Source organism: Danio rerio, chromosome 9 (assembly GCF_052040795.2).
Source record: "Danio rerio strain M-AB ecotype USA chromosome 9, GRCz13ab, whole genome shotgun sequence".
In the NCBI taxonomy this organism is placed as follows: Eukaryota; Metazoa; Chordata; class Actinopteri; order Cypriniformes; family Danionidae; genus Danio; species Danio rerio.
The window spans coordinates 9,077,605-9,103,097 of NC_141029.1; the positions used below are offsets into that span (position 1 = coordinate 9,077,605).

Sequence of the window (25,493 nt, forward strand, 5' to 3'; positions counted from 1 at the left end):
CTACAAATCAAGAAGAATTTTCAAGGCAAGCAAAACAAATTGATCTTGTTTTCAGATATGTCAAAATCAAGTAGTTTTCCTTAGTTTTGCAAATAATCTGCCAATGGGGTAAGAAAAATAATCTTATTTCAAAGCAAAATAATATGTATATGTATAGAAAATGCTTCTTGACTTGAGACTTTTTTGATATTTGTTTTTGAAACAAGAAAAACATCTCTAATTACAAGTTTGCAGCGAATAATACAGCATTTATAATTGCAGCTGATGTTAAATTTAACATTTCCCAATGCTTATTCAAATCAAAGGCGTACTTGTTAACTTGTGATTGTATTTTCATTAAAAAACGTTGACAAACATTATGCAAAATACTACAATAAATTTATAGGTGGTTGTTTGTTTAGGTTAGTAAATACATTACCTAACATAAACCAATGAGATATCATTATTGCTACCGTATATGTTTTATAAATCTCTTAACCATTCACTACATTAATGAACTTTGAGGAATGGCAGACAATGCTGTTAATACGCATGCACCACTAGATGGCGCAACAGATCAGTGTTCTGACAATATGAACTACATGAAAAGGTCATGAATGCACACACTCTCACACGCATGAGTGTTTGTGTGCAGTGAAGTTCAACAGGTCTAAAGCCAGCTGTTTATATTCTCCTCTACACCAATAGATAGTACAAAAACGTGACACAGCATTTCCCCAAACATCATTTTGCATCATGATGCCCCAGGAAATGTAATTGATTACTGACAAAAACACTTTTTTGTTTTGTTTTGAGGCAATTCAATCCAGATTTTTGTAGAATATTAAGTTCATGTAGATATTGGTAAAAGTCGCCCCTGCTGTTACGACAAAATGTGCTTTTTTTAAGATAACAAAAAGCTGTCTGAATTGTATATATTTTTCAACAGGATATGGTTACATCTAGAAGGTGAATAGCATTTAGTATGCTTGGGTGATCAATTCAGAGATAATTACTATACACTGTAGTTACTTAAAAATAAATAAATAAATAAATAAATAAATAAAGCCATGAATAAAAAAAAGTGTGCACCTTCACTTAAACTAATGAATAAAAAAATGAATGAAAACATAGTAAATGAACGTTTATGAATAAAAACAATGTTAAGTCACTAGTCTTTTTTTACAAGGAATTAATAAATAAACCATCCTATTTAATTATAAAATATAATACATTTATTGTTTCTGTAAAGCTTATTGTAAATTATTTGATCTCTTTTAGCTTTTACATTTTTAATATTTTCACTTTTTCCACTATTTACAACAATGTTTATCGCTATGTGGGGAAAGGAGATCACTTGCTAATCATTTTTCTTTACTGTGTATACTACTTTGTAGGATTGAGTTTGAGTAAAGTGATAATAATCGTTTTATCTATAAAGGAGAAATCCAATTTCTTCCACATTTAAAATAAAATAATGCTTTCATTCATTCATTCATTCATTCATTCATTCATTCATTCATTCATTCATTCATTCATTCATTCATTCATTCATTTATTCATTTATGATTAATTGAACGAATGAACGAATGAATGAAGGAATGAATGAATGAATGAATGAATGAATGAATGAATGAATGAATGAATGAATGAATGAATCAATGTGTGGTAACAATAATAATTAGTGGTTTAGATAATAATATTTGGTGGAATATCCTTGATTTTCAATCACAACAAATAAAGATATTTACTATTGTTGATCTTAAATGATGCAACATAGGTAATATGGCAGGAAGTAGAAGAAAACATGCCCACCTTTGCCCCTTTAACACCGCTGCAGTCACAACCACCACATGAAGACCCCGAGCATCCACCCTGAAAGAAAAAGATGAAAAATTATGTCAACTTTGAAACACTAGGAGGCAGCAAATACATGATAAAGGCATTCAAAATGGGTTAATGGAGTAAAGAGACTCAAGGGTGGCAATGAAGAGAACATTCTGGTAAAATCTACTGATGGCTTAGAATTAAACAGAAAAATGTTGATAGCGTGAATAAATCAACATCATTTTGGACATGTAAGCTTTTAAAAAATGCTAATAGAAGAAAGTGGCATGATTTCATGTTGAACAGTATTGATCCACATTAGTCATTTTTTTTAACAATATTTTACTCCAGGACAGCTACGAGAAATGTATTTAATATGTGCAGGGTCTGAAACAGACACATAAGCTAAAGGCTTTAAAGACAGAGATTTAATATTTCACTACAATATAAAAGTTACTTTTTGTGTTGGCTCAAGTAAAACTGCACTTTATATTTATTTGAGATGAACAATGTGTTGATAATAACACAAAATGCTACTGAATGCTCACAATGCTACAGACCTATCTTCATTTTCAATACTTCAATAGTAAATCAGCTGCTTTCAAAAAAAGTTTTCTTTTTAAAAATCAACAATGAATGTTCTAACGCAAAACAAGCTAATGTAAACTGTGCATGTAACGTCAAGTAATGAAAGTGGAAGGTAAACAAACACACAGTTGTAGACTTATGTAGTGTTAAAGTCCAACAAATCATTCTAGTATAGTCCTTCAACAGGCAAAATTATTAGTCCCTCCTGTGAAATTTGAATCCATTTTCAAATACATCCCATGCTATGTTTAACAGATCAAGGACATTTTCACTGTCATTTCCATAATATTTAATAAAAAAATCTTACTTCTTTTTTAGTTCATCTGGAATAAAAGCATTTTATTATGCATATTAAGGTGAATATTATCCAATGACTTGCCCAATTAGCCTCGATTGCCTGTTTAACTTAAATAAGTCTTTAAAGTGCATGTTAAACTTAATACTAGTAGCAAAACAACTACTGCAGAAAGATACTATATGTACACTACCTGACAGTAAAGTCTTGAAAGTCTTGACAGTCTTGTCGTCTATCTAAGTTTTAGGAACAACAAATAATAACTTGACTTGTAGTTGATCATTTGGTATCAGAAGTGTCCTAAATGAAAGGCAAAGGCCTCTAGTTTATGCTTATTTTACCAAATTTAAATATGATCATGCCTTGATATTTAAATATTTAATTAGGACAGAGAGGTCTGACTTTGCTTAGACAAAAGTCTTGTCACTTAGCAGAAATAATGTACAGTATAGAATATAAAGTCAGGGTGCAAAAATAATAAATATTGTGTATGACTCCCATAAACTTGGAGGACTGCATCCATATATTTCTGCAATGACGCAAATAACTTAATAATAAAGTCATCTGAAATGGCAAAGAAAGCGTTCCTGCAGGACTCCCAGAGTTCATCAAAAATCTTTGGATTCATCTTCAATGCCGCCTCCTTCATCTTACACCAGACATACTTGATAATGTTTAGTTCTGGTGACTGGGCTGGCCAATCCTGAAGCACCTTGATCTTTTTTGCTTAAAATTATTGTTGAAAAATGTGTCGAAAATCACTTCTTTCACTTGGCAAAAAATATATACAAATATATTTAAAACAAGTGGATGAGTTTGTGTTATTATTTTGGAATGATGTATCCCTTTAATAATCTTGAGTTATAAAAACATCTATACTAACAAATGACAATAATTTATGAGTGGAATGTTGAATTCATTAAACTTTACAATCGCAGAATGCATAATAAATCAGTATCTTTTCCTTTTCTTCCTCTCTCTACACATGTGTATGTTAGCGTAAAGATAAAACAGGCTGTTGGCATGTGCACAAATTGTTTGGTCTAAACACACTGATGACAGATATCATGAAGAGGGGCCTGCGGATTCAAACAGAGCCATCAAGCCAAGAATTGAACACACCTGTTCTACTGTTGAGACTCAAATAAACTCCCTTTTAATGGATAGCTGGTCTAAGCATGATAATGTACACATATCTTGCCTCCATGCAGCTACTCAACCCAAAATTTTATTTTGCATTTCTCATAAGCAGGCAATCAAAGATGGGGGGAAAATATTAATATACTTAATTATTTGCTTGTCAAATTTAACATTTACTATAGTAAATCGAGTCATGAAAATCCCGTTTATTATAGCCCCTTTCACACAGCGATACTGGTAAATATCCGGAAAATTTCGGGAACGACAAAACCGGTAAATTCTAAAAAGCGCTGTTCACACAGGCGAGGACGTTACAGAATTTTTCCGGAAAAGATTATTCACACATCCATTACAAAATACTGGTAAATTCTGACATCATTAACAAGAAATGTCCACTAAACGGCTGTGCTTGTATTTGTAAACATTTGACTACATTACAAACTCTGTTGATGGATCAGTATTGTGAACAACTTCGATAAAAATATAGAGGAACACTTTCACATGTCGAGATGTACATGATATGTGTGTGTGCTGGCGCTTCTTCACTGGCACACGCGACATGTCAAGCAACTGAAGGAAGCAGAGCTTGAAGGTAAACAAACAACGGCTTATCATAAGCATCTTATCGATAATTATTTATACAGTTGACATTAAGAAGGTACATACAGTATAATCATTATCTGACTAACATCTAGCAGCTAAATGTGTCCGGAAAAAATATTCAAAGGCTTTTATTTTTATAAACCACGCAGACGTGAATGCGTCTGACTGTTCTGATTGGCTAAAGTAGACGTCTCACGTCAGCACGTTCTAGACCTGAGCGGGCTCTTTCCGGCAATCTTCCTTCTGCGTTCACACAGCGCAGCATTCCGGCAAATTACCGTTAATGTTTCAACATCTCTTTCCAGGAAATAGCCAGAACGAATTTACCGGTATTTTCAAAAAGGGCCTGTTCACACATACAGGCCTTATCGGAAAAATTGCTGATAATTTTTCCGGAGAGGTCTATATGTGTGAAAGGGGCTTATGTCTTATAAAATTATATACCTGTCCTATCTTTTTGATTCTTTGTTGTGCTTTATTAATGGATGTAACATATTTCATGTATTATTTAAATATAATTTTTTATATTAATTTTATTTTTTCCTTTATTTTTTTCATGTAACGTATGTTGGCTATATAATATAGTATAAAGGGCATGACATTTACATTTTTTATGACCAGCCACGGCGGCTATTAGTTTTTCAATGTTACTAGCCACACACCATTTTCACTAGTCACAATTTGTTTTGTGAAAATATATTTTATACGCATAAATATGATTTTGGCATACTAAAATTGCTTGATTTAAATTTCATTTAACTTTTATTTGTGTGTGTTGTGTATGAGCTTGCTCAATGAGCATAAGCAAATGGGTTGTAGATTAAAGTGTCGCATTGCAGTTAGTTTTTATTTAGCATGACTTTTCAGGGCTCAACACTAAGGATTTACCAATTTTTTTTTCTCTGGCCAGCACCAAAATAATTATTTCCTTGCCACAAAATTTAAATAATATGTCAAAACAAGCAAAATATAGCTGTAAACTAAAACTAAACACAAGTTTTATGCATAAATACATAAATTAAAAATCTAATCTTTAGTGACGAGCCAACTAAAAATCTACTCATATTTAGCTTGTAGGCAGGAGTTAATGTCAAGCCCTGATTTATAATAATAATAATAAGTTCTGTGTGTAGTACCAGAGTTGATCAGACATAGAGAATGCCCAAAATGATGATGCAACTTATATTAAAATTACAATAAAATGTACTGTAAGCGGGAAATAAAGAAGCAGAGCTTGGTTTTATTTACCACAGTGGTGCTGATAATGGAACGGAATGGTTTTACATTTAAGCCATTTCTCTGGTTTCATTTTCAAATAACATACGGGTCCAGGTCAGTTCTGTGCAGCACATTTACAGGTCTCTTCGGGTTCGGGTATGACTTTTTGAACCCATGAAAACTAAATGAAGGCTACTAAATGTATAGACCACTTTTCACACTAATTATCATTCTTAATCAACTTTGACAGAGCACAGTATTACTGCATTATGGTCAAAAATAAAACAATTAAGCAGTTGTATAGGTTGGACATTAAATCTATGTTACCTGGTTAACAGAAAGTTATCTTAATATAAAGGGAGAATAACCATAAATCTTTCCAAGAATTATTTGCATATGACTTCATTTTTTTTTTTTTTTTTTTGTATTTTGCTGACATTTTACTATGGTTAGGTTTTTCCTTTATCAGTTATGCTTATTAGAGTTCAAAGTAACATCTAATGTTGATCAATAATGTTTGCTGCATTACTTCAGTGTCATGTGTGTGATCATGATGTTGTTTGGCAGCAGTGTGACTGACAATATTACATTATTTGCCTCCTATGATTTGAGATGTTTTTTTTGTTGTTTTTTTACAGTTTGTTGTATATTCATTCATTTTCTTTTCAGCTTAGTCTTCAGCTTAGATTAATAAAGGGACTAAGCCGAAAAGAAAATGAATGAATGTGTTGTATATTATGATACAAAAAACAGGTAATACATTGCCAGTATATACATTTTCTGTTACATTACAGATGTATATCCTTCTATATACTATTTCTAATACATTATATTATTCCAAACTCAAAAATGTCAATAAAAAGTCACTTTGTTAAACTGTAGTTAAATTTTCAACATTAAAAGTCAATAGAGCAGAGATCAAGATCCCATAATGTGATTCAAAACTCAAATAAATAAATGAAAAAACCTTGTGAATAACAAAATACAGAAACTATTAAATATCAGATACACTGTAAAAATACTGAGTTCCACTAAATTAAATTATGTTGTCCCAACACTAATTGCACTGCTGAAATGCTTTTCTTACCTAGATTTTTTGTCTTTTCTCTAGTCCAAATATCTACAAATTCGTAAATCAAGAAGCATTTTCTAGAAAAGCAAAACATATTGTCTTTTTTAAGATATAATATCCCCAAATTAAGTGAGTTTTTCCTTAAAACAAGCAAAATAAGCTGCCAATGGGGTAAGCAAAATAATCTTATGTCAAAAGGAAAAACAAGATTATTTTACTTAAGCCATTGGCAGTTTATTTAGCTAGTTTTAAGGAAAAACTCACTAAATATTGGCATATTATTTTCAAAACAAGACGATATGTTTTGCTTGTCTAGAAAATGCTTCTTGATTTAAGAACTTTTAGATATTTGGACTAGAAACCCAATGAAAAATCTAAGTGAGAAAAGCATTTTTTTTGCAGTGTGATTAAGTTAAACAACCATTAAAAAAAAAATTAAGTGTATTGAACATAAACCAATTAATTTGCCCCCCCAAAAAACTTAAGTAATGTGTTGTTTCAACTCATTTTAAATAAGTAGTTTAAACTAGCAGCAACAGTTATTTTGAGCGTTTTTTTACAGCATCTAAATAATCTTGAATTGAATACTGAAGCATTTTTACAGTTTATTATTGTTAAAAATCAACAGCCATCTCTTTAACACTGTAAGTAAATCTGCACGTGTTCTTTGTGTATATTTCCTCAACTCATTGGCAAGTTCATTTAAGATTCGATGTCAGAGAGTTTATTTTGGTCCAAACCGAAAGATGACAGAATTCAAACAGAGGCCAAGCATTTAACAGACCTGTGTTCTACTGTTAAGCCTCAAATAAACTCCCTCTAGATGGACAGCTGGTCAATGCATGATACTGGACCCTGGGAACCTATTTTTTTCCCCCTCCACAACACTGCAGCCGATCTCTGGCTCACGTGTGAGGCTAACAGCCAAATGTCTGCACATCTGGAGAAGCGGAGGCCTGGCGAGCTCTAGCACCAGCTGCCGGGGTCTCTTTGCCCCCACCCGTGAGCCCTCCTAAAGGCCTAACTGGATCAGCATGTGGGTGCCGAGGACCATGAGAATCACTGCATTCACTCTCAAATATCACCTCTGGCGTGACCTGCTCTGGCCATTTCTACAAAAGGCCGCCATCCCTGGAGTGTCATTTCTGTATGTGAACAGACCAAGCTCTGGCTATAATGTTAGATCCCTAATGCAGTCTCAGAGCCAATGAGAAAGACTCTTCCAGCCATTCAAGCTAATAAAAATAAATGTATTCCGTTCTACAAGGGAACTGGATGTTTTGTACGTAAAATACTCCTACGCACTGTCCTGCCTGTTTTTTCGAATAGTTTAACATAGGGCTGACCTACTTCTTAACAGGCACAAGTATAAACAAGTAGGTACTTTTCAGGAACAGGGCCCACTTTGGACTTTCTAAAGCTTTTCTTTTTGGAAGGAAATATTAACATTGAAGACAGTATTTTAGTCTAAAATAAAGTGTGTCGTCATCATAATATAACATTCACAATATCATCACTCAAAACAATTATTTTTGCTGCTTGTTCAAAGTACTTATTTAAAATGAGCTGAATCATTATTCATCAGGGGTCATCACAGTGAAATGAACCACCAACGCAGTGGATGCCCTTACAGCTGCAACCCATCACTGGGAAACATCCACACACTCATACACTTTGAACAATTTAGCTTACCCAATTCACCTGTACCACTTGTCTTTGGATTGTGGGGGAATTCGGAGCACCCGGAGGGAACCTACGCGAACGCGGGGAGAACATGCAAACTCCACACAGAAACACCAACTGACCCAGCCGAGGCTCAAACCAGCGACCTTCTTGCTGTGAGGCGGCTACTGCGCCACCGCATAGACTAGTGTTCAATATGTTTTTATGTAAATAGCAATAAACATTATTTCAAATATGTTCATGCACGTGTGTGTTTATACTGTAAATAAAAAATAAATATAGAGTACACATATATTATGTCAAAACAAATTTAATTTGGATGCAATTAAGCACCATTAATCTTTGCCCAGCACTAGTTTCAACACATTGTTTTAGGTTGTGCAAAGTTTATCTTAATATTTTGAGTCAGATTGACTGATGTAAGTTGATATGACTAGAAAAAATGCATTGGGTGAAACTAAAAAAATTAAGGTCGCAAGATTTTGTTTACAGTGTAATATTGTTTAAAAGTTTTTTTTTCTTCAGATTTATTAAAAGTTGTAATGTTATTTTTGTAATATTGCTAAACATCTTTATTTGCTATCAATGTATGTTTTTAAATAGTTATTGGCATGCATTGAAAAAAATAATGGCTGCAAAATTGCTGTAAAAAAATTTAGTCTGTCTGTTGCCTGACGCAGCCGAGGGATGAGATTAAAGGCTGATTTATACTTCTGCGTCAATTGCTGGCGTATGCTACGGCATTGACGCATAGCCCTTCGCCGTTGCCGTCGGCGTCGCTGACATGCACCTCTCAAAAATGTAACTACACGTCGCAACGACGTGCAGCGCAAGCTCTGTGATTGGTCGGCTTGGTAGCGCTGACGAGTCTGGGCGGGACAGAGAGCCGAGTGAATGGTGCGAGCCTGATGGAGCGATTGTTTACAAGTGTGGAGTCCCGTGAAGGAGCTCCGGATAGAAAGTTTTGTTTTGTGTTCACCTCATAGTTAAAGTTGTTGCACGTTCGCCGGCACGTTCAGACCAACAGAGACAGCGCGCAGAAGTATAAATGCACAGCTACGCGCGTCGCATGCGCCGTGGGTTACGTGGGTTCTCACTTGACGCAGAAGTATAAAATAGGCTTAAGCCACGCAGAAAGCCACGTAGAAAAGGTAGGCGGGGAGCACTCGCCTTAAAGGCGCAGTACGACAAAACAACCCCCTGGTGGAAAGATGTATAAAACAGGGTCTAGTAAAAGGTATAATGAAAAATCTGATGGGTGTTTTGAACTTAAACTTTACATACACATTCTGGAGATGCAAAACACTTATATTAAATTTAAACAAAAGGGGTAATCTAGGTGCCCTTTAAATGAGCTGAAACAATACAATTCTTGAGATTTTGTTGGGACAACTTAATTTTTTATGTTAAAACCACTTAAATTTGTAAAAACTAATAAGTTCACTTAATTTCTTCATGTTGCCCCAGCAAAAATCGATTGTGTGAAACCCTGCATTTTTTTCTGTGTACCTGCATTATGATGTCATCCCACAGTTAAAAGAATACAAAATAAAAGAAGTCAATACTACAGCCCTCTGTTTAAATTTTTAGTATAATCTCCCTTACTATACTACTTCAGGAGTACTAAACCTATGAAAGCTGATAATCGTGTCTGCATCCCTCTTTCCTCCTGTTAGAAACAACCAGCAGATCTCGAAAGACCAAAGCAAGATCTGTTGAGGATCAGACATTCCTGGTTCTCCAAACGCATGACTGATGTCAGATCCACCCCTGCCGGCATGCATGAGTAGCACGATCTCGCACATGTGCGCTTGTTGCTTTATCTTCGGCCTATATATGTTTTAGCACTAGAAGCTCCAGCGATGGCTATCTGCAGTTCAGAACACAGCTTGCTAATCTGTGGCCTGGATCAGCGCAGTGGGGAACAGCTTTGAAATGGGAATATTTGTTTTGCTGTTGTTTTTCTTCCTGGGTCAGCCTTGCATCACAACAAACCCAAACATGACCAGAGCAGGAAAATAGCAACAAAGAGTTCTGATAAAAAAAAAAAAAAAAAAAACTTTACAACTGATCTTTTTTTTATCTAAAAAAAAAAAATCAGAGTGACAAAATGTTCTTACTTTTAAAGACATTATCGTATATATTTGTGATGGCCTGTAAAACATAAACGTCTCTTTTCTGGTTTTGTCTAGTGCGTTTTTGGATGGCTTTCAGAGGAAACAATCCGTGAAAGTGTGAAGAAGGAATCAGGCGTGAAACACACAAAGACACAACTTGTCCTCACATCTTCTTTTGAGCTGGTTTGGTACAAAAAGTGAGAAATCTGATAACTGAAGTGTGAAAGGAGACCGTTTCCCAATCTTTGCTTTCTCTTAGGGCATACTCACACTATGTACAGTTGCCTCGAACTGGGCCAAAGCACACTTGTCCCCCCTCTCGTCTCCCCCGACGTCCCGCGCTCACATTACAATCAGGCCTGGGCACGCTTACGTCATTGATGCTGTGCTGTTCAGTAAGCGCTCTCGCTCAGCACAGTGGAGATTTCTCTAGTTATATCTATAGCTTTAGTTCTTAGGGATTCGGTGACACGGAGTCAGATATGTTAGGTCTGCTGAAGGTGCGCAGCTGTTGTGCAGTGAGGGTTTGCGTATTTAATAAACTACGGCAGTTTGCGTTTACTAAACAGTAAGAATTATTATAAATCCATTTGAAACAGTCCCTTAAAAGTCACGTCTCGCTTACAGTTTCGGGCTTTGCCGCGTTTTGCACTCACACACAAGCCTACCGCGCCAAAGCCCAAGTGAGCCGCGCTCAGGCACATCTCTTCCAACCAGGCCAGGGAATCTGAGCACGATTCAGAGCACTCACACTTCTCAAACCATCCGGGAAACGGGCCTGGGCGCGGTATGGATAGCATAGTGTGAGTAGGCCCTTATTTGGCTTTTGCAATTAGTTTGCTCGTTTTGGGGCAGGAGGTGGGAGTTTGGAAGAACTATCATTATTTGTTTAATGCTTTGTCAGATTGTATAATAAACATGTATAGTCGGATGTTTCAGAATGAGCTATGATTTTTAGACTCTTTGAGGCGTAAATGTAAATAAACATTGGACTGAGTGTTTTCTCCATGAATGCATGGAAACAAGTGATTAATCAGTTTAAATTAGCTGATTTGAGTTGTTTATTTTGGCGAGGCAGTGGCGCAGTAGGTAGTGCTGTCGCCTCACAGCAAGAAGGTCGCTGGTTCGAACCACGGCTCAGTTGGCGTTTCTGTGTGGAGTTTGCATGTTCTCCCTGCGTTCGCGTGGGTTTCCTCCAGGTGTTCTGATTTCCCCCACAGTCCAAAGACATGCTGTACAGGTGAAATGGGTAGGCTAAATTGTCCGTAGCGTATGAGCGTGTGTGTGTATGTGTGTGGATGTTTTCCAGAGATGGGTTGCGGCTGAAAGGGCATACGCTGCGCAAAAACTTGCTGGATAAGTTGGCGGTTCATTCCGCTGTGGCGACCCCGGATTAATAAAGGGACTAAGCCGACAAGAAAATTAAATGAGTTGTTTATTTTGCTATTTAAGTTTCCATTTCAGAATTTTTTTTTCCCTTATACATCATAACAGTCACCGGGGTCTCATGTACAAAGACTTGCCTTAAATTCATACTTAAACATTGCTTAATGACAAAGCTGTAAATGTGCGTACGAAGTAAAAAATTCAGATGTATGAAACACGCATATTCTCCTTGTACGTCTGAATTAATGTGAAACTGAGCACACAAGCGCAAAACCCCTTCCTGCCTCCTTCTCCTAATAAATATAGTAATGACTCTATACTTTGGCAAAACCAAACGAAAAAGCAATGGCAAAAGCAAGCAAGACGGGAAACTTCAAACAATGTGAATTGGAGGTGCTCCTATCGGAGGTAGACCGGAGAAAACCTGTGTTATTTGCAAGTTTGTCCTCCGAAATTAATAACAAAAGAAAAAAATATATATAGTGGGAGTGTTTAGCTGACGCAGTTAATGCAGTGGGGTCTGAACATCGCACTGTGAGTGAATTACAAAAGAAATGGTCCGATGTAAAGGTGCAGGTTAAGAGGAGAACAGTGGCGCACTGTCAAAGTGTGGATCGAACAGGCGGGGGAACAGAGGAAGCTGAACTAACATCCTCTGAGGAGAGAGTTGCCTTAATTCTGGGCGACACTTAACTGTCTGGAGTAGTTCCGTGTCTGTGGGAGACACAGATGTATTAGAGTAACACATTGTTAGGGCGGTAAAGCAGCACCCCTCCACTCCCAAGGCAGCGCCACTGGCATTTCAGATGCACAATCGCCCGCTCTATACTGACCGAGTGTGAGAATGGGCATCATTGTATCTAAGCTCTTGGTCAGTTTGTGGGTTTTTAACAGCCATGTCTTTAATGGATAACAGCGGTCTCCTGATATGCAGTTAAATAATTTCACTCAATAATTTTTTTTTTTTTAAAACCTAGCTGGTATATTATCTTTAAATACATCAATCACCAAGAAGCCACCCATCGCGCACCCTGCCACCTTGGAGCCTTCGGATTCGACCATTGACAACGTCTACTCTAATAATGCCAACACTGCCATTGCCATAGACTAAAAGTTGTATACACTTGCAAATGCTTTTACACGTTCTAAATCAATTTATAATAGCAATGTTTTTCACATGTGTTGGTGCGATACTTTGTAGTGTGCAATTTAACATAATTGCCTCTAGGAGTCGCCAATGGAAATAAAACAAGCACACACAAGATATGAAGTTGGCGCGGACCAACGCACATTCTCACATTCATTTAATCGTTAGCAAATCCAAACGTGAGTGTGAAACCAGGCTTGAGCAAAGTTTTTGTGTGTGCGCAGCGTTGATACATGAGGCCCCTGCTCAGCTGTAAACTGTTTTCAAAACTGTGTATATTTCAATTCAGTTCATAAAGAGACAATTTTATTAATTTCAATATTCCTGTATATTGCTAATTTTTCCTCTAAAATTGCCTTTAGCCCTTGACTTGCCTTTTTATGACTCACCAACCCATATTTAACCCTCTGGGGTCTGAGGGTGTTTTGGGGCTCTGGAGAAGTTTTGACATGCACTGACATTTGTGTGGGCGAGGCAGTGGCGCAGTAGGTAGTGCTGTCGCCTCACAGCAAGAAGGTTCGAACCTCGGCTCAGTTGGCGTTTCAGTGTGGAGTTTGCATGTTTTCCCTGCCTTCGCGTGGGTTTCCTCCGGGTGCTCCGGTTTTTAGGACTTTTTAAAGCCTAAAATTTAGGTTTTTAAGATTTTTTAGGAGCCTGTGGACACCCTGATTAGATCAGTCAGTACTGAAGCCAAATCTAGAGCTAATCTTCAATCATTCATTTTCTTGTCGGCTTAGTCCCTTTATTAATCCGGGGTCGCCACAGTGGAATGAACCACCAACTCATCCAGCAAGTTTTTTACGCAGCGGATGCCCTTCCAGCCGCAACCCATCTCTGGGAAATAGAGCTAATCTAACAAATTAATTTACAATAACTGTCCAAAAACAAGTAAACCAAATTTATATGGCTTATGGAAACATATAAAATAAAAATGTTAATAATATAAAATAATTAAAATATATAATAGTAATTAAATTATAAAATAATATAAAATGTTCGCTAAGAAAATGGATAAAAAAAGTCCTTTTCAAAATCGAGTGTACTAAATTACAGAGCACTGTAGACTCCTCAAAGTCCGAAGACATCTTACAGTATGTCAGTGTTACTGTAAAATCATGCAGATCTTCAAAAGATAAAGGTGAAGGAGGATTGAGAAAGCACACGTGTGCAATTAAAATGTGCAGGGAGGCTGTTTTAAAAGGGAGCGTTCAGAGGCCACTTTCAGGCTCATCGCAGTATTTTAACTTAATGAGCAGCAAGAGAAGGGGAGTGTTAATAAGTCAAGAAAGATTGTGAAATGAAGCCTCTAAATCCCAGAGGTACAAACAGTTTGGGTGGATATTGTCGGTTTGGCTTCTTTCCATCTGTGTTTCAGCACAGAGAAACCAGCACAGTCCTTCTTTTGCTTAAACAGAGTAGAAGACAGATGTACCGTGTAATGTATGTGGAAATATATGTCATGATGCTGGCCTTTCTCTTTGACACGATACAGCTGCGAAAACTGATACCAGCTGCCCTGGAAAACTCAACAGTTAGCGTATGAAAAAATCCTTGTCGTATACATTGTATGCCATAAGGAATGCTTCAATTGTAACCGCTGACTTGAAACATGGATCTCAGATATACTGTAAGTGAGTCTGTAACCTGCGTGTGACTTAAAGGTCAGCGGATAATGTGGAAATTGTTCAGGGGGAGCACACAATGGTTCTCCATAACAAGATAATCTTATAGTAGCATTTATAAATAGATCTTTTGCCTTGAGTCAAGTTGAAGAATCACATGCAACTTGCCTTGACCAAACCTTAAGCGCTTTTGTTATAATCTGCTTTCTTTCTTCCTTTTTTTAAAGGCTACAGTTCATTTTAGGTTCTGAAATGTACAATGGATTGATCATGAGCATATCTCGATCATAGATAGATCATATCTATCTATCTATCTATCTATCTATCTATCTATCTATCTATCTATCTATCTATCTATCTATCTATCTATCTATCTATCTATCTATCTATCTATCTATCTATCCATCCATCCATCCATCCATCCATCCATATATCCATCAATCTACAGTATCTGATGTCTGTCTGTCTTTCTGTCCGTCCGTTCGTCAGTCCATCCATCCATCCATTCATCTGCCCATCCATCCATCCATTCATCCATCCATCCATCCATCCATCCATCCATCCATCCATCCATCCATCCATCCATCCATGTTTTGTTAAATGAAGTAAACATATTTATACAGTATATGAATCAAAATCTATATGTAAACTGAACATAAAAAAGCAAACTAATTTTCATTTCATTTCATTTTCTTGTCGGCTTAGTCCTTTTATTAATCCGGGGTCGCCACAGCGGAATGAACCGCCAACTTATCCAGCAAGTTTTTACGCAGCAGATGCCCTTCCAGCCACAACCCATCTCTGGGAAACATCCACACACACTTTCACACACACACTCATACACTACGGACAATTTAGCCTACCCAATTCACCTGTACCACATGTCTTTGGACTGTGGGGGAAACCGGAGCACCCGGAGGAAACCCACGCGAAGGCAGGGAGAACATGCAAACTCCACACAGAAACGCCAACTGAGCCAAGGTTCGAACCAGCGACCTAGCAACCTTCTTGCTGTGAGGCGACAGCATTACCTACTGCGCCACTGCCTCGCCCCCATACTAATTTTCATTAACTTTTATTTGAGGCACTGGAAATAACTAATCTACAAAATAATTAAAATAAAACAAAACAAAATAACTTACATCAAAAATATTTTTGTTAAAACTAAAGCGAACACACAAATAATAAAAATAAATCTAAATTTCAAAATGATAAATATTAGCAAAATATTTCAGCACACAGTTTTACAGTTTTTCTCAATTCTTCTTTTTCTCAATTTCTTTGGGACATTTTTCATAACAGACTTAACATTCTCTAAACTGTGAGTGCAAATGTCAAAACTGTTTGCTGGAACTTCAGAACTTTATTGCATGTCTGCAAAATGTAGTTTTGCAGACATGCAGACATGCAGCTCCCCCAAAACATTACATTCATGCTTCAAAACCTATCTATTGTGTCAGTAATTTGGCCATTAAAACATAACGTTTATTTGTCATTGTGTGAGCCGCACTGCTCGAAATGATTAGTTGTTTTCCACCATGACAGTCAACCATGGAAGTAAGGTTTAAAAAATCTGATATTGAGAAGAGTGAATAGTACTTAGAAAATGTACTTATATAGTACATTTATTTGTGTACAAATGTATTACATGCAAAGCGCAATCTTGTTTGTCCAATTACTCTATTGTATATCTCAAAAGTTATGTTAACACAAATACACACAAAACTACAAAACATCATCCATGTAAAAAAATATTGTTGGTGGAAATTCTGTCGCTCTTGTTGGCCTTGCCAGAGATTATACTTCTTCCAATTGCTTTTCCACAAGCATGTTACTGCAGTTCAGGATTGTGAATGTAGTGATTGTGCTGTGGGCAATCAATAAATATATACATATACACATTACAGTTTTTCTCAATTGCTAAAACACTAATCCCTGTTGTCTGAACCAAATGCTCAGTTGCCTGAACCCACTGATTGAATCAATCGCTCTTTTGGCAAAACTAGCGTTACATAATGGTGTGCACAGGCGACAAAAGTCAAACACAATTAAAGCACAGGCATCACCACTTGAACACAACAACCCAGAACTGATCACACTTGTGGCTAATGGTGTGAGGGAAAATATACAGTAAGCCAGTTCAGACAGCACTGGTTTGTGAGGCCCTACAATGGATAAAAATCTGAGATGAAGAGTTTGAATGAGAGGAGGTTGAGGGTGTCGAGGTGGTCAGTGAAGGCAAAGAACAGTAATATCTGATGAAATCAGAGCTACTGTGATTGACCATGGTCTTGTCCATATCAAAGGGTACAACCAAACATTCACTGTGTTCACCCTTAGATTTAGAGGAGAGAAAAAAATACCTTTTTGGACATTATATTACAGCATGTAAATGTTGACTGCAATTACTGTATGACATGCTAGAGCTGGTAAGTATCGCCCATCTGTAAAACCCCACTGGATTAAAAAAAAAGCCATCAATGCTCATATTTCACTTGCATTGACAATTTTCAATCTTAACTACGATTTCTGTTTGTTTTTACAAGTACTATGTGTAAATGCACAAGATTTCTGTTTTAATTTTGTGTACAAGTGCCAAATGCGCAGGTTTTCTTTGTTTTGCAACATGCATTTAGCCTACAGTGAACAATTAACTCCAGCTTCATGTCCAGTGCATTGTGCTTTCTATTTTTCTACATAGTGTTTAGTGACTGTTCAGTGTTAGCAAACAAGAAAAACAAACAAGAAAAACAAAACTGTAAATGACCTAAGAATATATACAGTTGAAGTCAGAATTATTAGCCCCCCTTTGATTTTTTTTTCTTTTTTTATTATTTCCCAAATGATGTTTAACAGAGCAAGAAAATTTTCACAGTATGTCTGATAATATTTTTTTCATCTGGAAAAAGTCTTATTTGTTTTATTTCAGCTAGAGTAAAAGCAGCTTTTAAAAAAAAATAAAAAATTAAGGTCAAAATTATTAGCCCCTTTTAGCTATGCATTTTTTCGATACAGAACAAACCATCCTTATACAATAACTTGCCTAATTACCCTAACCTGCCTAGTTAACCTAATCAACTAGTTAAGCCTTTAAATGTCACTTTAAGCTGTATAGAAGTGTCTTGAAAAATATCTAGTAAAATAGTATGTACTGTCATCATGACAAAGACAAAATAAATCAGTTATTAGAAATGAGTTATTAAAACTATTATGTTTAGAAATGTGTTGAAAAAAATCTTATCTTATCTTAACTCTAAATATAAATTATAAATATATCTATGTATATTTTTTATTATTTTGCTGTTTAATTACACAACACCCTTGTATGAGGATGTTGCTGTGAGTTGCACAAGAAGACAGTTGTATAAGGCATGGGAGAACATTATTCTGATAGTCACAGCATTATTTCCTGCAGTTTAAACACGCAAAAGCCTTTTCTCAAAGATTGCCTGTGATTACTTATCATGTGGCTTCTTTATCTAAAGTGAATCAGAATATTGTTGTTGTTATTGTTTTCCAAACCAACAGAAACTAAAACAAAAGCTTTCCTGTTGGTACTCTGCCAAATGTAACATCCAGTCCCTCCCGCTGCTCATATCTGTAAGGCTTAAGGGTGCTTCCTTCCCATACAGATAAAAAAACACACACAAACATAAATGTCTTAACCCTTCAATAAACTGACTTTTGCAATGGGATTTGAGAATGTCCGGTTTTTATCTGTCGCACCCTATAACAGGACAGCAAAATCAGGCTTACAGAATGACATTCCTGTCAACAGACCTCCGATTACAGCTGCCATGTGGAGCCTGTTAAGATAGCGTTACCATATTAAACACGACTCTTCTAAAGATGTCATTAGTAAGGCAAAGTGCAACATTTTAGATTCAAGGTGGAAAGTGAGGCTGTGAAACACTAAAACTGCCCATAAAAGTAGCAGTCAGTGAGAAAGTAGGCCTTGCTTCTAATTTAGAGAATCAGGGCTGAACTGATCACAAAGCATGAATGTTGTTTAAAGTGAGCTGTGCTGGAATGACATTTCAACACCTTAGGTATTAAGAAAACAAAAAGGCTTGTGAGGCAATCCTATTGACCTTATTATTCACAAGCAGGTGCAAGAAATGGAATCTTTTTGGCTTGAGATTTTCAGTCTCATTCACTTCCATTTTTTTTAGACATAAAAAACAGGTCCCTATGATGTTTTCTTATAATATTATTCAACTTTTCATGTATGGTCGTGAACACTTGTTTGTAGAGCAAGTAGTTTGACTGTTTTCTGCCTTTTATTATTCCGAGTCCTTTTTCTCATAGGTGACTGAATCGGATGTTCTAAAACAATCACAAAAATGGCTGCACTTCTGCATTGCAGCATAAAGTCAAGTAAGTTCATATGTGCTTATGTTAGACCATTAAATGGGTATTAAAGTCTGTACGTGAAATTAAAATGTACTTATTATACTAGCTTGTATTGTTATTCCAGCCTGATCTCATAAGAAAATGTAAGTATTTTACGCTTTGTCAGTTCAGTGGCTAATTCGTACGAATTCGTACGAGTTTAATCGTATGAAAAATATACGATTTTAAAAAGGATGAGTGGCAACTAACCCCACCCCTAACCCCAACCGTCATTGGGTGATGAGCAAATCGTACTAAACTGTACGAATTAGATCGTACGAATTCATACTAATTAGCCAATAAATTAAAAAGTTATGAATTGCCATGAGATTGCTTCGGTTATTCTTAAGGTGAATAATAAATCTGTGTAAGTTAATCCACAAAAAAGAAATTGGTTTGTTCTGGTTATCTTCAATCAAAGTCTAACTATTTTGGTTCTGCTTTTGGAGTGGTAGTCCTGCTATTGATGACAACCTGAGGCAAAACAAAAAAGTACCCTGCATTCTTATTAATATTCCATTTCAGTTGGAAACATATAAACATACAGAAACTAAAAAGTCTCAGCTGGTTCATGCGGACTTCAATGCCTTAAAGTACTATATGCCTTAAAGTCTGCATGAACCGCAAGCTGTGCTTTTTGATATAAGAAATGGAATATTAAATGAGAAAACTGTGACCGTGGCTTATTTTTTATACTGCGAGCTGATTAGATGTAATAAAGTAGGCATTTCATTTAGAACGATTTGGAAATTGGTTTTAAAAGAGTTATTACAACCTATCAGACACCCTTTTCTCATCATTTTGTTTTGTTGTCAAAACTGACAGTTGGAGGTTCAATACCTAAGACAGACGAAATTGAAAATTGAACTAAAAACCAACAGAATTGTTCACCAAAATATACAATGTGTTGTTAGCAATGTGAGCAAACAAACTCATACCCAGGTAGCAAAGAATTCTGGCCCAGATTTGACATCTTGCTGGAACAGCATTCATCCAGCTCTGGCATACAGTGTTTGGGCCAAACATGGCCTAGGTTTGGCAGAGGTGGCAGTCTTTAAGGTGGCACACATGAACACTTGGGCTAGAAGTAAAATTTACTATTCGGCCCAGATGTAAAAAAATATATATGTGGGCCACGTAAGCTTGGCCTATCTTGACCCACATTTAAAATACATTTACATCATTTTTGGATAACAAAAAAATTCTACCAGTCAGGTCGCTTCAAAAAAAAGCATGTCCAAAGCACACCCAGTGCAAAGCTTCTTGGGTTTATCAATTCCATTGCAGTCGTGACACACTAACATGTCTGGCCCAGTTATGGGTTATTAGCTGAGACTTGGCCCAGATATGGTCCATGTTTGTCCCTTGTCTGGAAGTCCGACTTGGTCCAGTCATGTATTGTAATTCACTGTTGCATGTGGGCCAAGCAAAAGCTGATTGTGTGGGCCAGAGCTGGGCCAGAGAAATTTTGCTGTGTGGCTATTTCATTTATACTGAATTCATTCATTCATTCATTTTCTTTTTGAGTTAGTCCTTTTATTAATCAGGGGTCACCACAGCGGAATGACCCGCCAACTATCCAGCAACCCAACACTAAGAAACATCCATACACTCTCTTTTACACACACTATGGCCAATTTTGTTTATTCAATTCACCTATAACACATGTTTATGAACTTGTAGGGGAAACCGGAGCACCTGGAGGAAACCCACGCAAACCCATGCAAACTCCACACAGAAATGCCAACTTATCCAGCCGGGGCTCGAACCAGGAACCTTCTTGCTGTGAGGTGATAGTCCTACCCACTGCACCACCGTGATGCTCTCATTTATACTTTGATATAATCTAAATTATGCATTTATTATGATATATGCAGAAAGAAACATGCAACAATTAAAGGGGAATAAATGATGACAGAAATGTAAGTTTTAAGTGAACTATCCCTTAAAAAAAACTTCCTACCACTTTGTTCTGTATGCCTACTTCCACTTTGTTCTATACAGGAAGGCAACATCCTATTTTAGCAGGAAGCACAGCTTTCCGGGCCAATCCTGAGTCACTAGAGTAGCATATTTGTCTTAGTACTTGACAAAAGACTCTAATCTGGATCAAGGACTGCAGCCAAGAGAACCACCAAATGAGGAAAAGCTCTCTATATAGAAGGAGAATAGAAGGAAATCTGGTGATTCAGCTTTGGGATCATCCCATTTTTTGGATGAAATCACTGTTCCTTATTTGTGGCATTGTTTGAATTCTGCTACAGTAACTACAGTACATATGCGCACATGTGTACTGTGATCGCTTTGACAGCAGAAAGGACTTTTCTCACAGCCGGCAACATTAAAAACACACACACAGCCACTCAATATGGCATTGTTTCCACATCTACACATTGACACGGCACTGAATGTGTCTGGAGACGTAGACTATGCATTCCTTGCATCAGACAGTCCACATGTATTGTCCGGCTCACGCCTGGAATCCCCAGAGGAGACTGGACATGACCTCATCGGTCAACAATGATAGAATACCCTATTGTGTGTTTGTGTACATGGTTTATACTACACTGATGCATGAATCATGGTACTGTGTCGTCTTCATAATTCAAATAAAAACACAAATTAACAGGAAAAGTGGGCTCAGATTTAGAGATTTTTTGTAGAACTGACATGTAATAAGAAATATGTTTGGCTCGAGTGGCTTGAAGAAGTTTGTTGAATGAGTCTTGCTTTGATATACACACCTTCCTGTCGTGTTCGGGTCAAATCTGACCGATTTACAACTTAAAGCATTCATAAATATTGTGTTTTACATCTGATTGCCTCAAGGCATTTTGATATCCTCCACACTATGCACTTAAACATTCAAAAGTGATGAACACCTCTTTCATTGAATTTTTAGTGGTTTAATCAACCTTGTTACACCTGTGGTGTTCCCGGTCAAAAGTGACGGCCATAGAAAATGAAAGAGTATCCATCCCCAACTCACTCACACACATATTCACACACTCACTCACACATTTCAGACTGAACAATATTTTGTGCAGGTGCACATATTTTTTCTGTACTTAAGTGCTGATCATCCAGCCTGATCTCATGAGAAAGCATAACTATTTTACTTTCTGTCAGTTTAGTGGCTAATTTGTACAAGTTTTTAAAAAGGAGGTGTGGCACCCAACCATCAGTGAGGATAAGCAAATCTTACTAAATTGTATGAAGGAGATCTTTTCTTTCTTTCTTTTCTTTCTTTCTTTCTTTCTTTCTTTCTTTCTTTCTTTCTTTCTTTCTTTCTTTTCTGAATCTCTGTTCAGCAAATCTCTGGGTCAGCTTGGCATCAAATATTTTATTGTATTAGACCTTTAACATCTCGTTTCAAAGTATATCTATTGCTAGTTCTGTCCATACTCACAGCCTATACTCTCAGTCACTATTCCCAACATTGGTATACTAATATAGTCCACCTGTAGGACACCACTGTGTTGTGTTTTTTGGGCACACAACATGTACTGTATGCATGTATAGGTTAGGATGAAAACAGCATCTCGTTTCAAAGTATTACTAGTGCTAGTTCTGTCCATACTCACAGTCTATACTCTCAGTCACTATTCCCAACATTGGTATACTAATATAGTCCACCTGTAGGAAAATTTGAGCACTCGGTACACCGGAAAGGATACAGTTTTGTTTGTGCTTTGCTACATATTTTATAGAAGCTCTCCTAAAAAATAACCATACACCACTGTGTTGTGTTTTTTGGGCACACAACATGTACTGTATGCATGTATATGTTAGTATGAAAACAGCATCTCGTTTCAAAGTATAACTAGTGCTAGTTCTGTCCATACTCACAGGCTGCGTCCGAAACCGCATACTTCCATACTATGTAGTACGCCAAAATCAGTATGCGAGCCGAGTAGTATGTCCGAATTCATAGAATTCGAAAATCAGTATGCGAGAAGTACCCGGATGACTTACTACTTCCGGCGAGATTCAGGAGTACGCATCCCATGCATGCTGTGCTATCCCATGATGCCCCGCGAGCGAATTTATGAATGGAAGTAAAGCGACGGAACTGACACAGGTAGGTCACGTGACCATGACAAAATGTTGGATGTAGTACGTCCGAATTCCATTCATACTTTTCTCATTCATACTGTATAGAACATACTTTTCTAACGGCCGAGTAGTACGGTTAAATTCAAATGCAGTACCTACTGAGTAGTAGGCAGTTTCGGACGCAGCCATAGTCTATACTCTCAGTCACTATTCCCAACATTGGTATACTAATATAGTCCACCTGTAGGAAAATTTGAGCACTCAGTACACAGGAAAGGATACAGTTTTTGTTTGTGCTTTGCTAGTTGATTAATAATTCAGATGGATTAAAGTTTTAATTTCTTTGGTCAGACACTGTGACAATTAATTTAGTGCACTGTCTATTGGTAATGAAACAAAGTATTTTGATTTCTGTCATGTATTGTTCATTTTATATTACATTTCCATTTCCTATTTGTATTTTCAATGCAGTTATTTTTCGTCTAACTCTATAAATTCCTGTTAAACACCACTTTCAGAAATTGTTCTAAAAAAATTAGCGGTAAAAAATGTATTTTTTGTTGTAATTTATTTAAAAGTCATTTTTGACCACAAACACTAAAGTAAGGGGTGGGATATGAACATGACAGAAAGGTTAAATAAACATTCAAAACAGAATATTGTGTGCTGGTAGCATAACATCACACATTTCAATTGCCCAGAGAAACTTTCAGTGAACAGTTATTTCAGTGAAATATTTGCTTATGTGACAACTGTTTTATTTAAGTGTTAAGGCTTGTGTGGCTTAATATAACATAAATTTTGTATCTTACTGAAATATTTAGTAGAAAACCTATTTACGGTATTTTAAAAAGCATCACATTTTTGTGAGATGCTGTACATAGTTAGTATTGCAAAGTAAACACTTTCACACTGATACTAAAAACAACAAGTAATAAACAAAGGGGTGGATTTCTTTGGGTTAATTGGATGGAGAATAGTGCCTCAACCTCATAGAAGCTCTCCTAAAAAATAACCATACACCACTGGGTTGTGTTTTTTGGGCACACAACATGTACTGTATGCATGTATATGTTATGATGAAAACAGCAAGACTTCATGGCAACAACAAAAACATTGACTTTTTAACACACTCCAGATGCAAGCATTTGGCTCGCTCACGTACCTCCGTGCTCAGTGGAATTAAAAACACACTTTAATTGCTTAAAGACATGGCTGACAAGAACTGCAATTATATCTGTTAACTTATTTTCAACGCAGGTGAGATTAAGCATTGATACAGTAACCTCAGCATAGCTTAAGTGCACCATTAGCCCAAATATTATGAAACCCTATAACTCACAACTCCTCACCTTATTTCTCCTTTTTTCATTAATTCAAGTGATAGTACACCACATCTCTTTTAAACACAAAGGAAGAAACTATCCACCTTTATACTTTTTTTCTCTTTTAGCTATACCAATGGTTAATGGTTTACAGCATTCTCCAATACACTTTCTTTTATGTTTAACATGAATGATATATATATATATATATATATATATATATATATATATATATATATATATATATATATATATATATGAGAATGAGAAAAGCTGTGTAGGTTACTTATTACTAATAACAAATCACATGGAAAAAAAGTTGTCTGTAATATTCTCTTAGCTTATAAATTTGTGACAAGATAATGAAACTACTTTTGGATTCATTTTAGATTACATTTCTGCTAAACTTTATTTGATGTCACATGAATTGAAGTAAGAGAATGCTATTGTAAGAGAATACTATTATGATAGATACAAAGACTTAATATATTTTATTCTATATTACCAACAGGAACCTCAAAAGTCTTTTTTTAAAGTGGAATGTATGGACAGTTCACTCTCAGAAATAAAGGTACGTGAGCTCACTAGGGTGGTACTGTTTCAAAAGGTACAAATTTGTATCTTAAAGGTCTATATTATTACTATGGTACATATTAATACCTAAAAAGTAAAAAAGTGTTCCTCTTAAAATTATTGGTACTAATATATCCTTTTGAAGTACCAATATGGACTCTTAAATTACGATCTCCATGAGAGTGGTGCTTGATTTAGTTCTTTGGGAACTGATTGGATTGTTGGTGATATGGGTATTGATAACAAAATGAAAGAAGATTGACAAATAGATAAAGGCAGAACAGAAAAGAGACACGCCCTGATTGCCCTGCCTTAAAGGCATTCCAAGTGACTAGAAGTCAAGCTTTACCACTATTTTGACTCAGAAAGCTAAATAGACCATGTCATGACTCGATTAGGATGCAGTGTAGCCATCAGAAAAGACAATCAGATCGCTTAAAGTCATCATGAAACTAAAGTTTGAAGGATTT

The 25,493-nt window shown here is 36.3% G+C and overlaps 1 protein-coding gene and 1 long non-coding RNA gene across 2 annotated transcripts in view; both read right to left on the minus strand.

Moving 5' to 3' along the window:
• Positions 1–25,493, minus strand: part of col4a1 (collagen, type IV, alpha 1) — a 101,097-nt gene that overhangs the window by 39,820 nt on the left and 35,784 nt on the right. Inside the window, exon 2 of the mRNA XM_087267486.1 lies at positions 1,795–1,854. Coding sequence (XP_087123612.1) covers positions 1,795–1,854 — 60 coding nt within the window. The remainder of the gene's footprint in view (positions 1–1,794; positions 1,855–25,493) is intronic.
• On the minus strand, positions 6,264–9,063 carry LOC147835244 (uncharacterized). The gene is made up of 2 exons (XR_015499217.1): positions 7,062–9,063; positions 6,264–6,799 (listed from the first exon to the last, which is right to left on the minus strand). It is a non-coding gene; the product is annotated as an uncharacterized LOC147835244 (long non-coding RNA).